Source organism: Scardinius erythrophthalmus, assembly GCF_964197995.2.
Source record: "Scardinius erythrophthalmus genome assembly, chromosome: 17".
Taxonomy (NCBI): Eukaryota; Metazoa; Chordata; class Actinopteri; order Cypriniformes; family Leuciscidae; genus Scardinius; species Scardinius erythrophthalmus.
In genome coordinates, this window is record NC_138237.1 from 3,884,249 (window position 1) to 3,898,336 (window position 14,088).

Here is a 14,088-nt window from a genome sequence, read left to right on the forward strand (position 1 = left end):
AGGTATAAAAACTGATTTGCTTTTTACTGGAATGATTATGAATGTGAACAGTACTGTACATGTGGACAGTTCCCAACCAAGAATTTAGTGTAAAATGGTGGATTGCACGTTTTGCATGCAAATACCTGTAAAACTGAAACATAAAAGTCTATGCAGTTTTAGTAATGTCAACAATAGCCAGGATTTTGAAACCTGGTGTACTTTGATTGACTGCATGTACCTCGTGAAGTGAAAACAAGTGTTATTCTTTGACAGAATTATTTCATTTTGAGTCAGATTTCCAGTGTTTTGGTAAAGTTAGTGTGTGCGCAGAGAAACATGTGTTCTGTTTTGAAATGAAGAGTTAGTATATATTTAACAAAATGTGTTTTTGAGAAGACAATTAACCATTTGGCCAATTGTGTTTTGTAGGTGTGAGTCTGTGTTAAGAGTTTAGAAAAAGTATCTTAAGTATGGGTAAGCGCTTGTTAGCGATTGAAAAAAACGATTGTTTTTTTTTTCTCTTCCTTTTTTGGAAATGCACAGATAATTTTTTTTCTTAACCGCTCTCACACCTGTTTAGTTTTTCCTTTTGATTTGTCTGCTATTTAGTGTCATTCGTTTGTTGTGTCATTCATTTAGTGCCTCTGGATTTGTTGATGTTTCCTGGACTGATTCCGGTTACCGACCTTTATCGCCCGGCTTTCGACTACCCTCCTAAAAAAGTTTAGGGTAACAGGATAAACAATATTACACTTATGTTCCTGTAGACAATGTTAGTCATTCTGTGGGAAAGCATGAACGGATAAGACAACTACTTTGAATGTAATATAAGTCACTTTAGATGTAAACATCTTCCACATGCACTAATGTAATGAACGATCTGATGTAAAGTGTTGTGCAAAAGAATGTGAAACTACAAGGTTCTGTTTAGAAAGTCTTTATTGCTGATATTTGACAACCGTTTCAGCAGAAGTTCAGGAGTCTTCAGAAGAGTCACTAACCTACAAGAAAGAATAAAATAATTTAAAATAAAATAAACTTCAATAATAGGCGGGATGAAAATGTCCCGATCATCCGGTTAAAGGTAGGGTAGGTAGGATTTTTCAAAAAACAAACAAAAAAACATTCCAAATGTGTTTAAACTGTCTTCATATACCAATACATAATTAAACTGTAAGTACTCTGAAAAAGAGAGTATAAAAATCGAGTGTCTGTAGTCCTCTCACGACTGTTGTAAACACAGCTCATTTCCATTCACTCCACCCCCTCCCTTCTGAGCTCCTTCCAAAGCCACGCCCCCAAAACACATTAACGCGCGACGCCAAACGCTCAGGCTCAGCTGGAAGACGCATTTATTACCTGAGACGAGTGGAGAGGAAGGAGCACAGTGCATACAGTGACATGTCAGAATCACATGTAATAAAATACCTAACTTTATCACTATAAATATAAACAAATAAGATGGCTTTTAGTACTCACTATCAAGCTAGCATATCGATACTGGTAAAGTTTAAAATATATTTTGTTTGATTCGGTTACGAGCTATATTTAGGCCATGGGTAACAAGCTATATTTATAAGGCAAAGCTAGGTTGCATTGATACACATTTTTCCATTACCATCAGTTACACTGTGATGAAGGTGAATTTCGTGTAAGATTCATAACATATACAGTGTTTTGCATGTAAGAGTTTCCATGATGAAAACATTGTTGACTCTGATGGGGACTAACGTTACACTCCGGTGACAAGTACCGCATCGTCGGTTCGCATATGGGCAGATCTAGCAACAGGGGTGGTAGCCATGGTTGCGAGAGAGAGTGACAGTTGCCCAAACCAATCAATTGTTTCGTCCCGAATGGAAATAATGAGCTGTGTTTATTGCAGATTAAAAGGTCTACAGTCACTCGATTTTTATACTCTCTTTTTCAGAGCACTTACATTTTAATTATGTATTGGTATATAAAGACAGTTTAAACAAATTTGAAAAAAAGTTTTTATAAAAATCCTACCTACCCTACCTTTAAGCTTTATTTTGTCATAATGACCAGATGACTTTGCATTATTCTTTACAAAACTGTTGTATGACATGGTTCTGTCAGGGTCCCTTGTCGATCTTGTCTTGTTTAATGTTTCTTTGTTTGTCTTGTGTCTGACCACATAGCTCTGTCTTTGTTTGTGTTGGCGTGTGTGTGTGTGTGTGTGTGTCTGTGTGTGTGCCCTTGTTTATATTACATTGTGGGGACCAAATGTCCCCATAAGAATAGTAAAACCTGAGATCACCTATATTGTGGGGACCAGCCAGCGGTCCCCACTTTTCAAAAGGCTTATAAATCACACAGGATGAGTTGTTTTGAGAAAGTAAAAATGCAGAATGTTTCCTGTGATGGGTAGGTTTAGGGGTAGGGTTAGTGTAAGGGGATAGAATGTACAGTTTGTACGGTATAAAAACCATTACGTCTATGGAGAGTCCCCACAAAGATAGTGAACCAGACAAGTGTGTGTGTGTGTGTGTGTGTTATCTCTCAGCTTGTCAATCAGTGCTAGAGTTAGTGGTTCTGTCAGTTCTAGGTTTGTATTTATTTTCTTTCTTTTTTTTTTTTTTTGTTCCTGATTTTTATTCAAGTCCTAGTCTTTATTTTGCTCTAGTTCTCCCAAGCTTTATTTTTGGTTTATCTCTTGTTTTTCCTTTTGTTAACTGATCTTTTATTTATTTTATCTTTAGCTTGTCCTCAAGGTTGCAGTCTTGTTTTATTTCTTTGTTTACTAGTTCCAGTTATTCATTTATAGAAATTATTTTATTTTTCCTTTGCTATAGCTCCAGTTATATTTAGTTTCTTATAGTTCTTATTATTCTTATTAACTATCACTCCCCTGCTCATTCTGCGTCTGGGTCTCCCCTATCTGAATCCTGACAGGTTCATGTTAGTTTATCATAGTATGATGATCAATAATTACCATCCATTTGATCTTGCTGTTCTTGTGGTCACCCTCTTAAACCTGAAAGAATAAGTTGATCTGCAGTGTGTCAGTCTGAGTTTTTGATTGTGATCACATCACCTTAATCACAGCAGAACATGCGCACGTCATTGAGAGCGGTTTCGTCTCCGCATCCCTGTGACCCTTCTACCCGGGTCTGTATGCCACAGATTCCTGTTCCTTCACATTTTTGACTCCAGTTTCCCCAATCACCCCAGTCTGTGCCGTCACCCTCCAGCAAAAAATCATCACTGCAGGTGAACCTGGAGAAAAATCGAATGTGACAATATTATGATAAAATATGTTATTAATGTGTGCTGTTGGATTGAATGTCAGTCACATGATCACCGGCAGCTGATGGCCTAATATGAACAGCAGCACGACTGCGAGTGTGATATTAATTGAACTGATTGATGAGGGAAACCGGAGTCCTTTAATAGCAAAACAAAACCAGGATGACTTATAGCAGCACACACTCACCTGATGTTGTTTGCGGCCGTATCATCAAATGCAAATCCTTGGGAAGATTCGACTCTCAGCTGGAAAGCTTTCAAGAATCCAGAAGGACACCATTTGATATCTGTCCACTCACCCCAGCTAAAGAAGACACAAATAGAGGTTGCCTGATCAAATCGATTATTATTTTCAAGAAAATCCTCAATTCACATATCTAGCTGAAACACTTAATGTAAGAATTCGTAATAATCTGAGCCCATTACTGTCCTACGTTGGACTCAATAAAGGACTGGCGCTCATGTGAGTCTGATGGACCTTTGGACCGATCGACACAGTGAAGACAAATCCCATTGAGCGCTGTATCATCACCAACACCAACTGGTCTTTCCACCTTAAAACAACAACAACAACAACATTGAGACAATCTTCCATTTAAAAAAAGAGAGTTAACTCTAACTCAGCTCATAGTAACATTTATCTTCATGCTCTTTAGTATTACACAGACACTGTAAAAATCTTAAGCAGGTGCAGTTCCCTGGAATTAAATGACAAACAGCAATTTTCTCTCTGGGGTTTGAACCTTTGAAGCAGTAAGCCAAACCCATATAACCGATGTCAAGGCCAAACTTACCTTCAATCTAAACCCTGCGGCGTACGTTCCGCTTGGACACATGCTCTTAAACCCCCACGATCCCCACGTCATTCCGTTCGACACCGTCAGCTCAGATCCGTTATCTTGGGTGATGCTCCACTCAGAAGGTTGTCCTGTGGACTGACTGCTCACATGCCCAATAATGGCTAGCAGTGAAAATATGGAAAAGAAGTGATGCATTTCTACAGCACTGGCCTTATTGATAGAAAATACTGATTGTTAGATTAATTTTCAGGTAGACTATCTGCAGCCTCAGCTATCAGTGATCAGGTGGGAACAGACGCCTCAACCCTTGTGATGTGAGAATGATCAAGCAGACACAGAGACTGTGTAGTACCATAACATTCTCAAGTTTATTAAGGAAAAAGGCTCATATTTATACACAGGATTAAGCAAAATCATCCATGATGTCCATTCCATCCAATCATAGTACTCAAAGATCAACCCCACCATATTTGGCATATTAAGAAATACAATAACAAGGAAGAGAGGTCAGATGTTGAAATGTATGTGCGTGTCTTGTGTTCATGTTTGGGTGCGAGTGTATAAGTGTGTTCAACCCTAGTTCTTGTTTTGTCTAGATGTGTCCATGATGTGCAGATAACAATGAAAAGATGTTACACAAGGGCAGTCTTACACAAGAATAGTCAAAAGTGGAGCCTAAGAAATAATAAAATAATAACAGTGGCCACTTTAAATGAATTCTGTCTGGTTTCTAAACTAAAACTGAGCCGGGGTCAGTAAAACTGCTCTAAGGATTCTTTTTGAGCTGATCAGAACTTCTTCAGACTACAAGTTAAAAAAGATTCTGCCTTAAATTTTAAGTACAATCAATCAACAGTCATTTTAACTTACAGTTTTTCTCAGTCGCTTTGGTCCATTTCTCATAACACTATTTACATTTGCACAACAGTTAATGCAGTTCTCAAAACAATTAGAACAAACTGCAAAACCTATTTGATAACCTGCAAAAGCTTGTCACTTGCTCAAAATGAATAGCTCATTCCTCAAAAGCAAGTATTTATGTCAATGAATGTGTCAGTGTCATCAAAATAAAAAGTCCTGACACCATCGTTTATGAACAAGATAGTCAAATGGCTTAGTCATGTTTTCATTATGACAGTTTACTCTGTAAATGTTTTCCAATGATAAAAGTCAGATCTTGGTGACACTGCCTGAAAATGCTCAAGACAGCACTATATACTATTTGTGCAGCAGCCATTTGAAAAATACAGTAAAGTTACACATTACTGTATTTATGAGGTAACTGAGTACAAGACACTGAATATATGTATGTTTCACATTTTTACTGCATATGCTCTTTGCAATTCTAATTTGTTCACAGCATTGTGCAAAAGAAAAAATACACCATTATTTACAACAAACATAAACCCCCTTTGGGTAGAGCTGTGCACAACTGTACACAATATTGCAGTAGGCCTATATACTGTATTGGAACTGAACATACAACATACATAGGACTGTAATCATTCATGCACACCCAGACGTTCCTCTCTGTCTGGTCACATAATTTCATCTACATCCCAGCGAATATCATCTCTTGCTCAATTGCAAATTGTTCAATTTAGGAGACTTTTTCAGGATTATTATTATTATTTTTTTTAAATGACAGATTTTGACAACTAGTTCAACATTTTTGTATGTAATGACTCAAGCAATGAAATGAGGACTATTAGTTTTATATGAAATGACTATTCAGCATTCACAAGTATAGTTAATTTTGAGTGACATGACAAGCAAATGATAATGTTATATAACAGCAGAGAGTTGTATGAAAGCAACTGATGCATGTCCAAAAGCATTTGCAATTTGTTGGAAGGAATGAGAAACTGCTACTATGATGTGCACAAATGACTAAATGTTGTGGAGGTTGAACTAACTGTTGTGCAAATGTAAATAGTGAAGTGAGAAATGCACCAAAGCGACTGAGAAAAACTGTAAATTGTATCAAACTGACTTGAAATGAGTTGAATCATGTATAATTTGTAAAAGTGAGTTAATGTAAAAACAAGTTGTTATAATTTATTGATCATATACTTTTTTTAAGTGTACATTTATGCGGTTAATCAATATTGTGATGTCCTGGTTCTATCCAATGAGCAGCCAGGAGCACCACACATCAATGACCTGTACGTGAACACACAATAATACAAACATTGATCCGATAAAACATACGTTTAACCGCCAGTGTCCTTGAAAACCGTTTTCTAGGTAAAATGCCTATACATATTTTGTAACCCCATCATCTTGCAAGAGATGAAGAGAACTCAAGAGAGCAACCACCACAGTATTTCTTTGCAAATATAAGTTATAAGTTTATTAGACAACATTCAAAAGTAGCACAACAGACAATCAGAAATGGCAAAGAAACAAAACAAAGAGTTGTAACCACTACAGACAACAGGGTTTCCCAATCATATCCAGTGGCAATTACTCTGCAATTAAAACAATCAAAATTTCACTCCAAACTCCAAAGCAAAAGTAATCACCAAATCAAACCCCTACAAGTTGTTGCTGGATCCCAGCCTGGGATGCAGGTTTGCGGGTCCCCAGCATGGGATGCTGGTTGCTGGTTTACAGGTTTTATTTGCAGGTTTGCAGGTCACCAGCATAGGATGCTGGTTGCTGGTTTGCAGGTTACCAGCATGGGATGCTGGTTGCTGGTTTTCTGGCCCCCAGCATAGGATGCTGGTTGCTGGTTTGCAGGTCACCAGCATGAGATGCTGGTTTGCCGGTCACCAGCATGAGATGCTGGTTTGCAGGTCACCAGCATGAGATGCTGGTTTGCCGGTCACCAGCATGAGATGCTGGTTTGCCGGTCACCAGCATGAGATGCTGGTTTGCCGGTCACCAGCATGAGATGCTGGTTTGTAGGTCCCCAGCAAGGGATACTGGTTGCTGGTTTGCAGGTCACCAGCATGGGTTGCTGGTTTGCAGGTCAATTATCCTCCTAATAATCCGGTGTGTGTGTGTTGAGCGCACTGGCGCTGTTGTTCTGTAGATGCTGCACGCTTTGAGTATACAGTAGTACATATGAAAGCACTATGTAAATGCCTCATTCAATCATTCATTCATTCATTCATTCATTCATTCATTCATTCATTCATTCATTCATTCAGATTCACGGAAGAAAGAGGAACAGCAAGAACAGAAAAAACAAAGAGATGAGCAGAAACACAACAACTACAACTGACTTACATCCACACAGCCTTAGAGGAAATCAACTGCAAATAAAATTAATATCTCACCAGAGGATGATTATTACCATATTTCCATACCATAAAAAACAGTGTTACCATATATTTAATTATACAAAACAGTTGGCTTTATGTCTTTCATATGGTAGATGCAGAGCTAGGCAGGGTTTTATAATCACAGAGGTCCCAAATTTAAGGTGGTTGGGGGGGCATCCTCCATCAAGAAAATTTCACATACAGATTGTATCAAAGCAGCTTCACAGTATTAAATTAAAATATACAACAAGGTTTGTTTCTAGTGAAATTTATTGATTGATAAAATTAAATTAAATATTCCCAAAATATCCCCAACTGAGCAAGCCAAAGGCAACAGTGGCAAGGAACCGAAAAACTCCATCAGGTGACCTAATGGAGAAGAAAAAAAACCTTGGGAGAACCCGGGCTCAGTCGGGGGCCAGTTCTCCTCTGGCGTTTATGAACTAGAGGTCGGATTTAACTGTAAGATTAAAAGTATTATATGAATGCCTGGCTGAAGAGATGCGTCTTTAATCTAGTTTTAAACTGGGAGAGCGAGTCTGAGCAACGAACAGTATCAGGAAGAATATTCCAGAGTTTTGGTGCTAAATGTGAAAATGCTCTCCCTCCTTTGGTGGATCTGGATATCCTAGGTATGACCAAAAGCCTCGAATTTAGTGACCTTAAAGAGCGCGATGGATTATAGGGCGATAGAAGATCCGTTAAATAAACTGGAGCTAAGCCGTTTAGGGCTTTATAAGTCAGTAGCAATACCTTGTAATTAATACGGAACTTTATAGGTAACCAATGCAGTGATGATAAAAAGGCTGTTTTTGTAACATATGAAATATGATTTTCAAAAGACAGGTTGCAGTCTAATATAACACCCAGGTCTTTTACTGTAGAGGATGAAGTAACAGGGCATCCTACTATGTTAAAGTTGTATTGTAAGAGGTTTTGTGGGCGTTTTTTTGAACCGATAAGTATTACCTCTGTCTTGTCTGGATTTAATAAAAGAAAATTATGCATCATCCTATCTTTTATATCTTTAACACACTCTGTCAATTTGGATAATTTAGCGTTTTCATCTGGCCGTGATGAAATATAGATTTGAGTGTCATCAGCATAACAATGGAAACTAATTCCATGTTTCCTTATAATATTTCCAAGTGGCAGCATATATATTGAGAATAATAGAGGGCCTAACACAGATCCCTGCGGCACTCCATAGTTTACTGGAGTTATGATCGATTTTTCTCCATTTAAATAAACAAAATGGTAGCGTTCAGATAAATACGATCTAAACCAGCTTAATGCTTGTCCTTGAACACCAGTATAATTGTGTAGTTGATCTAAGAGTATTGTGTGATCCATAGTATCAAACGCAGCACTAAGATCAAGTAAAACTAATATTGAGATACAGCCTTGGTCAGAAGCTAAAAGTAAATCATTTGTAATTTTAACGAGCACAGTTTCAAAACATTTTCTAATATTTTAGACATAAATGGAAGATTTGAAATGGGTCTATAATTTGCTAGATTATTATGATCTAATTGTGGTTTCTGTACTGTACATATGTGCATTTTATGAGGCCAAAAAATGGACAAGATAGCTTTTAAACCATGTCAGTGGGCAGTAGATTATTTGTCAGTACCTGCTCTCTCCTCATCTCCATCACTTTTTCTTTTTTTTTTCTCAGTTTCCGTATCTTGTGCTCCTGAGCTGAGCTTTGACTTATAGTCTTTTCATTTTCATCTATGTCAGTGAAGAAAGTAAACATAGGGTCAACTTATATTTAGCCTATATGTTTTAGTAATCATTTTCTTAATTTGCTGAAGGCTTCAAACACTAGATAAATGTTTTTTGTTGTTGTTGTTGTTGTTGTTGTATTATTCATTCAAAATATGTACACATTCATTATTAATCTTATGCCTAAGATGATGAAAACAGCTTCGTTGATGTTTCTTGTTACCTCACATTGACTTGCTAATTATTACATTACATGAATCATTAGAAATTAGACATTAGAAATTAGACAAGTTTATTTGTTTGCCTGATTATTTTTGACCGTCGTTTAACATTTCTATCCTATGACAGCTTTCAAATTTAAAATATTTAGTTTAGCTACTCACATCTTATCTCGCATTTACTGTAAATGAAGTGCCATGCTGGAATTTACGCTCTGAGATAGACTATGATTTCTTATCGTCATGTTTGTGGTCTCTCACATATTGAAAATCTTATACGATTTTTAAAAATCTTTTAGTGTGGCCCCAGCTTAAGGCAAAGAATCACTATTGATCTCTTGCATATTCTTTTTCTTCTTCTGGACAGCACGTCATAGACTCATGAATGAGGTGTCAAATTGACCGGCTTATTGAGGAGAGGTTCACTTTGTCTTTTCTAAGCGATTGGACCTTTGATGTTCGCACAGCAGACTAAACAGCTGGCAAAAAAATCCAATAGACTTGTATTGATGGAATATTTGTGAATTTGAATCTCAACTGTCACATTTGGATCAAAGAAATGTTTGTGCCCATGACTTTAGCGACTCCAGTTACTAAAGTAACAATTTCAAATTTGCCACCTTTCATCTCAAATGATGGCATAACTAGAGAGTTGACACGATATGGAAAAATTGCAATTCCAGTTAGAATGATCCCGATAGGATGTAAAAACACGGCATTGAAACACGTTCTTTCAGACGGCAAGTTTTGATGTTTTTCACTTTACCTGAGCGTACGTAAGAGATCTCGAGAAAATTCCTATATGCTGCATGCAAGTACCGACAACCTTAAGTGCTTTGAATGTGGAAATTTAGGCCACAAATGTTTCTCTTTTGAAAAAGTGGAGAATGAACAGCGTTTGACCTGTCGATTAAACAGAGAGCAGATCATTCAGAGACAACAACAGTACTGATACAGTGGAAATTACAATGACATGACAAAAGTAAGTGACAGAGAAGCGAAGACCTTCTGAGGGAGGCATCAGGCACAATGAGGAGAGTGAAAGCGATGCTGCTGCTAGGTAGTGAGCAAGCTCTATGTAGTTCTGCTGTTATCAGGCATTCAAGTTATGAAGTTAAAGATGTGGTTAATAGTGAGAATGTGACGTATGTACAAGCAGTAGAGGAAGGAAGGCTCAATAGATGAGTTGGATGGACTGTTTCAATGTACTGATACCTTCATTTATATAGCGCTTTTAACAATATGGACTGGCATGGTTTTATTTCAGTTAGCCTAATAGCTGGTTTGATTTGCATTGAGAGATGATCTTATGGAAAGTACTCCATGCCAATCTCTAGGTATGGTGAAGGCTATGTGATGATGTGGGGCTATTTTAATTCCAAAGGCCAAGGGAACTTTATCAGGATGCATAGTATCCTGGATCCATGAAGTAACTGGCCTTTAAAAATAAAAATCTGCCTTCCTCTATAACATAGGGGTGTCCAGACTTACGCACCCTGTATTTTAAGGAAGAACATTTATTTATTTACGATACATTATTCATTCACAAAGAAAATTGGTGTCCTTAAAGGTTGGATTTTTCCTATTTTTTTTAATTAAGACATTAAGTTCAATTTCCAAAAGATGATTTTTTATTCCTCTTTTTAGTCAACTTTAGCATGGGTGTCTAAACTTATGCATAGCACTGTATATTGGAAATATTGGAAATATTACACAGAAATCAGCGACACAGGACGACAGTTGCTCATTCTCCATTCATTCGGATTATGAGCTCACCTTGCTCTGTGCATTGCTAAGTGTCCCAGAGTGTAGATATCATTTCTTTCTAAAAAGGAACATAGTTGTGAGGATACAGCCTTTTCTAGTATCTTTGACAGAAAAGATTCGAGATCGGCCTGTAATTGACTAATTCTGTAGGATCAAATTGCGTTTTTATCATAGCCAGCTTAAAAGCTTTTGGTACGTATCCTAATGACAAAGATGAAATAATGATATTAAGAAGAGGATCTATGACCTCTGGAAGCATCTCTTTCAGTAGCTTAGTCGGTATAGGGTCTAACATACATGTTGTAGATTTAGATGATTTAATGAGTTTAGTAAATTCTTCCTCTCCTATAGCAATGAATGAATCGATTTTTTCCTCCGGGAGACTACAATGCACTGCCTGATGTGATACTGTAGTAGACGGTTGCACAGTTATAATTTTCTCCCTGATATTATCAATCTTGTAATTAAAGAATGTCATAAAGTCATTACTGCTGTGTTGCTTGGAAGCGTCTGGCATTAAAGCTTTATTTTTCGTTAATTTAGTTTCAAATAAATTCCTAGGGTTTTGTTTATTTTCTTCTAATAGGGTTGAAAAATAAGCAGATCTAGCAGCTTTTAAAGCCTCTCTGTATGCAATCGAGCTCTCTGGAAGTTTTAGAATTTTTTCCAGTTCCATTTTTCTGTCTGCTCTCTTAAGGGCCCGAGTGTGCTCGTTGTACCACATAGGTCTAACATATTTGTAACACGAAGTCTTGCAGCCTTGGCTAAAGGAAGTTTACATGAGACTAGATAATGATCTGAGATGTTTTCGCTCTTCTGCAGAATTTCAACGGCATCAACATTGACAGTGCCGGCCCGAGCCTTTTGGGGGCCCTAAGCAGAATTTGATTTGGGGGCCCCCTCCCACCACGCGGAGTCACCTGTGCTTGACGATTATTGACACAATGTCACTCTATAATGTTACATTATAAATTAATACAATGAGGTTATGTATTAATACAAAATAAATAGCCTACTTAATAAAAAATAGATACTTAAATAAAAATGTTTTAACTTTTTCTTTACTCTTTTACTAACTCTTTGAAACTTCTGAAAACAAACTGTCAAAAAAAAAATTATTTGCAAAATATCCTCCAACGTTTTGCAACCCTTTGCAGTTTGAATGATGTCTTATATGAACATGACGGAGTATGTGTTTATGTTTCCACTGTTCGATCGCGTCCGCGCCTCACACACACACACACACACACACACACACACACACACACACACAACATAGGCTATTCCAGCACTGCAATCTTGACATCGCAGCCTGTTCGTTATAGCCGTAATAAAAAATACTAATAAAATAGTCAAACTAACATATAAAAATTACACTGCTCTTTTTAAATAGTCAGTAGTAGCCTACAATTCGTACCATTCAGTGCTGCGTATAAGCACCGCTCCACTGTGATGTTTCCAAGCACATTTTTGCGCATGTGAAGAGAATGATTTTTTCCCTCGATATTGGATTTCAAGAACATTTTTGCGCTTGTGAAGAGGATGATTTTTTCCCTCGATATTGGAACGTGGGTGAAGTACAAAGAAGCCTATAATAAATAATAGTTTACCATCCAAATCCATCGCGAATGTTGAAACATTTTGATTCTAATGAGAGAGATCAGCTTTCACTTTCGCTTTAAATTATTTCGTTTTGGCTTGTTTATAGTTATTTTTTTATTCTTGTTCTGTTCTGAATATCATTAAATTTAAAGGATAAATCATTGATCAAATCAAATTTGTGTGAAATGGCTTAACATTAGGCTACCGTGACTTTGCGCACGAATTTTCTATGCACGCGAGGTTATGCGCATATGACTCAAACACTGGCAGACACAGCAGCAGTTGTAGGCAGGTATATTGATCATGAAATCAGAATTTTCTTGTCTTGAATTATTAATCCATTCATTAATTTATGTCACTTGTTTAATTTAATTAGGCCTAATATGTAAAAAAAAAAAAAAAAAAAACTCGCTTGGGGGCCCCCTGGTGGCGAGGGGGCCCCAAGCAGCCGCTTAGTTCGCTTATGCCTCGGGCCGGCCCTGAACATTGATTTCGTGTGATAATATTAGATCTAGAGTATGATTATGACAATGAGTAGATCCTGACACGTGTTGTCTAACTCCAATAGAGTTCAGAATGTCTTTAAATGCAGGAGTGAGTTTACAATCTTCTCAAATATTAAAATAAGGTATGTTTAGCCACTGTTTCAAATAAATTCCTAGGGTTTTGTTTATTTTCTTCTAATAGGGTTGAAAAATAAGCAGATCTAGCAGCTTTTAATGCCTCTCTGTAAGCAATCATGCTCTCTGGAAGTTTTAGAATTTTTTCCAGTTGCGCTCCATTTTTCTGGCTGCTCTTTTAAGGGCCCGAGTGTGCTCGTTGTACCATGGTGTTGGACTATTTTCTTTAATCTTCTTTAAGCGCAACGGAGCAACTGTGTCTAAAGTGCTGGAAAAGTGAGTCAAAAGTTTCTGTCGCAATATCAAGTTCTTCTAAGCTATCCGGGATGCTGAGGAGACGAAACTGATCAGGAATGTTATAATAAAGCAATCTTTAGTGGCAGAAGTGATAGGTTTAACATATTTGTAACACGGAGTCGGCTTTGCAGCCTTGGCTAAATGAAGTTTACACGAGACTAGATAATGATCTGAGATGTTTTCGCTCTGCTGCAGAATTTCAACGGCATCAACATTGATTTTGTGTGATAATATTAGATCTAGAGTATGATTACGACAATGAGTTGGTCCTGAAACGTGTTGTCTAACTCCAATAGAGTTCAGAATGTCTTTAAATGCAGGAGTGAGTTTACAATCTTCTCAAATATTAAAATAAGGTTTGAATTTTTTTTGCATCAAATCATTTTCTGAATATGCATTGTGCCATTTTAGCTATAAACACACACACACACACACACACACACACACACACACACACACACACACACACACACACACACACACACACACACACACACACACACACACACACACACACACACACACACACATATAT

At 37.3% G+C, this 14,088-nt stretch overlaps 1 protein-coding gene across 2 annotated transcripts; it reads right to left on the reverse strand.

The window, feature by feature from the left end:
* Nucleotides 1-907: 907 nt before the first annotated feature.
* On the reverse strand, nucleotides 908-4,416 carry LOC308705790 (vitelline membrane outer layer protein 1-like). Of its 2 annotated transcripts, none has more exons than XM_081390988.1 (5): nucleotides 4,047-4,416; nucleotides 3,679-3,806; nucleotides 3,440-3,556; nucleotides 3,041-3,222; nucleotides 908-983 (listed from the first exon to the last, which is right to left on the reverse strand). In XM_081390988.1, the coding sequence occupies exons 1-4, from the start codon at nucleotides 4,245-4,247 to the stop codon at nucleotides 3,042-3,044; spliced, it is 627 nt and encodes a 208-aa protein (XP_081247114.1). In that variant the 5' UTR covers nucleotides 4,248-4,416; the 3' UTR covers nucleotides 908-983; nucleotide 3,041. The 2 variants fall into 2 exon arrangements, 1 of the variants encoding a protein (XP_081247114.1); XR_014031960.1 differs by having other exon boundaries at nucleotides 912-983; nucleotides 2,939-3,222.
* Nucleotides 4,417-14,088: the final 9,672 nt, after the last annotated feature.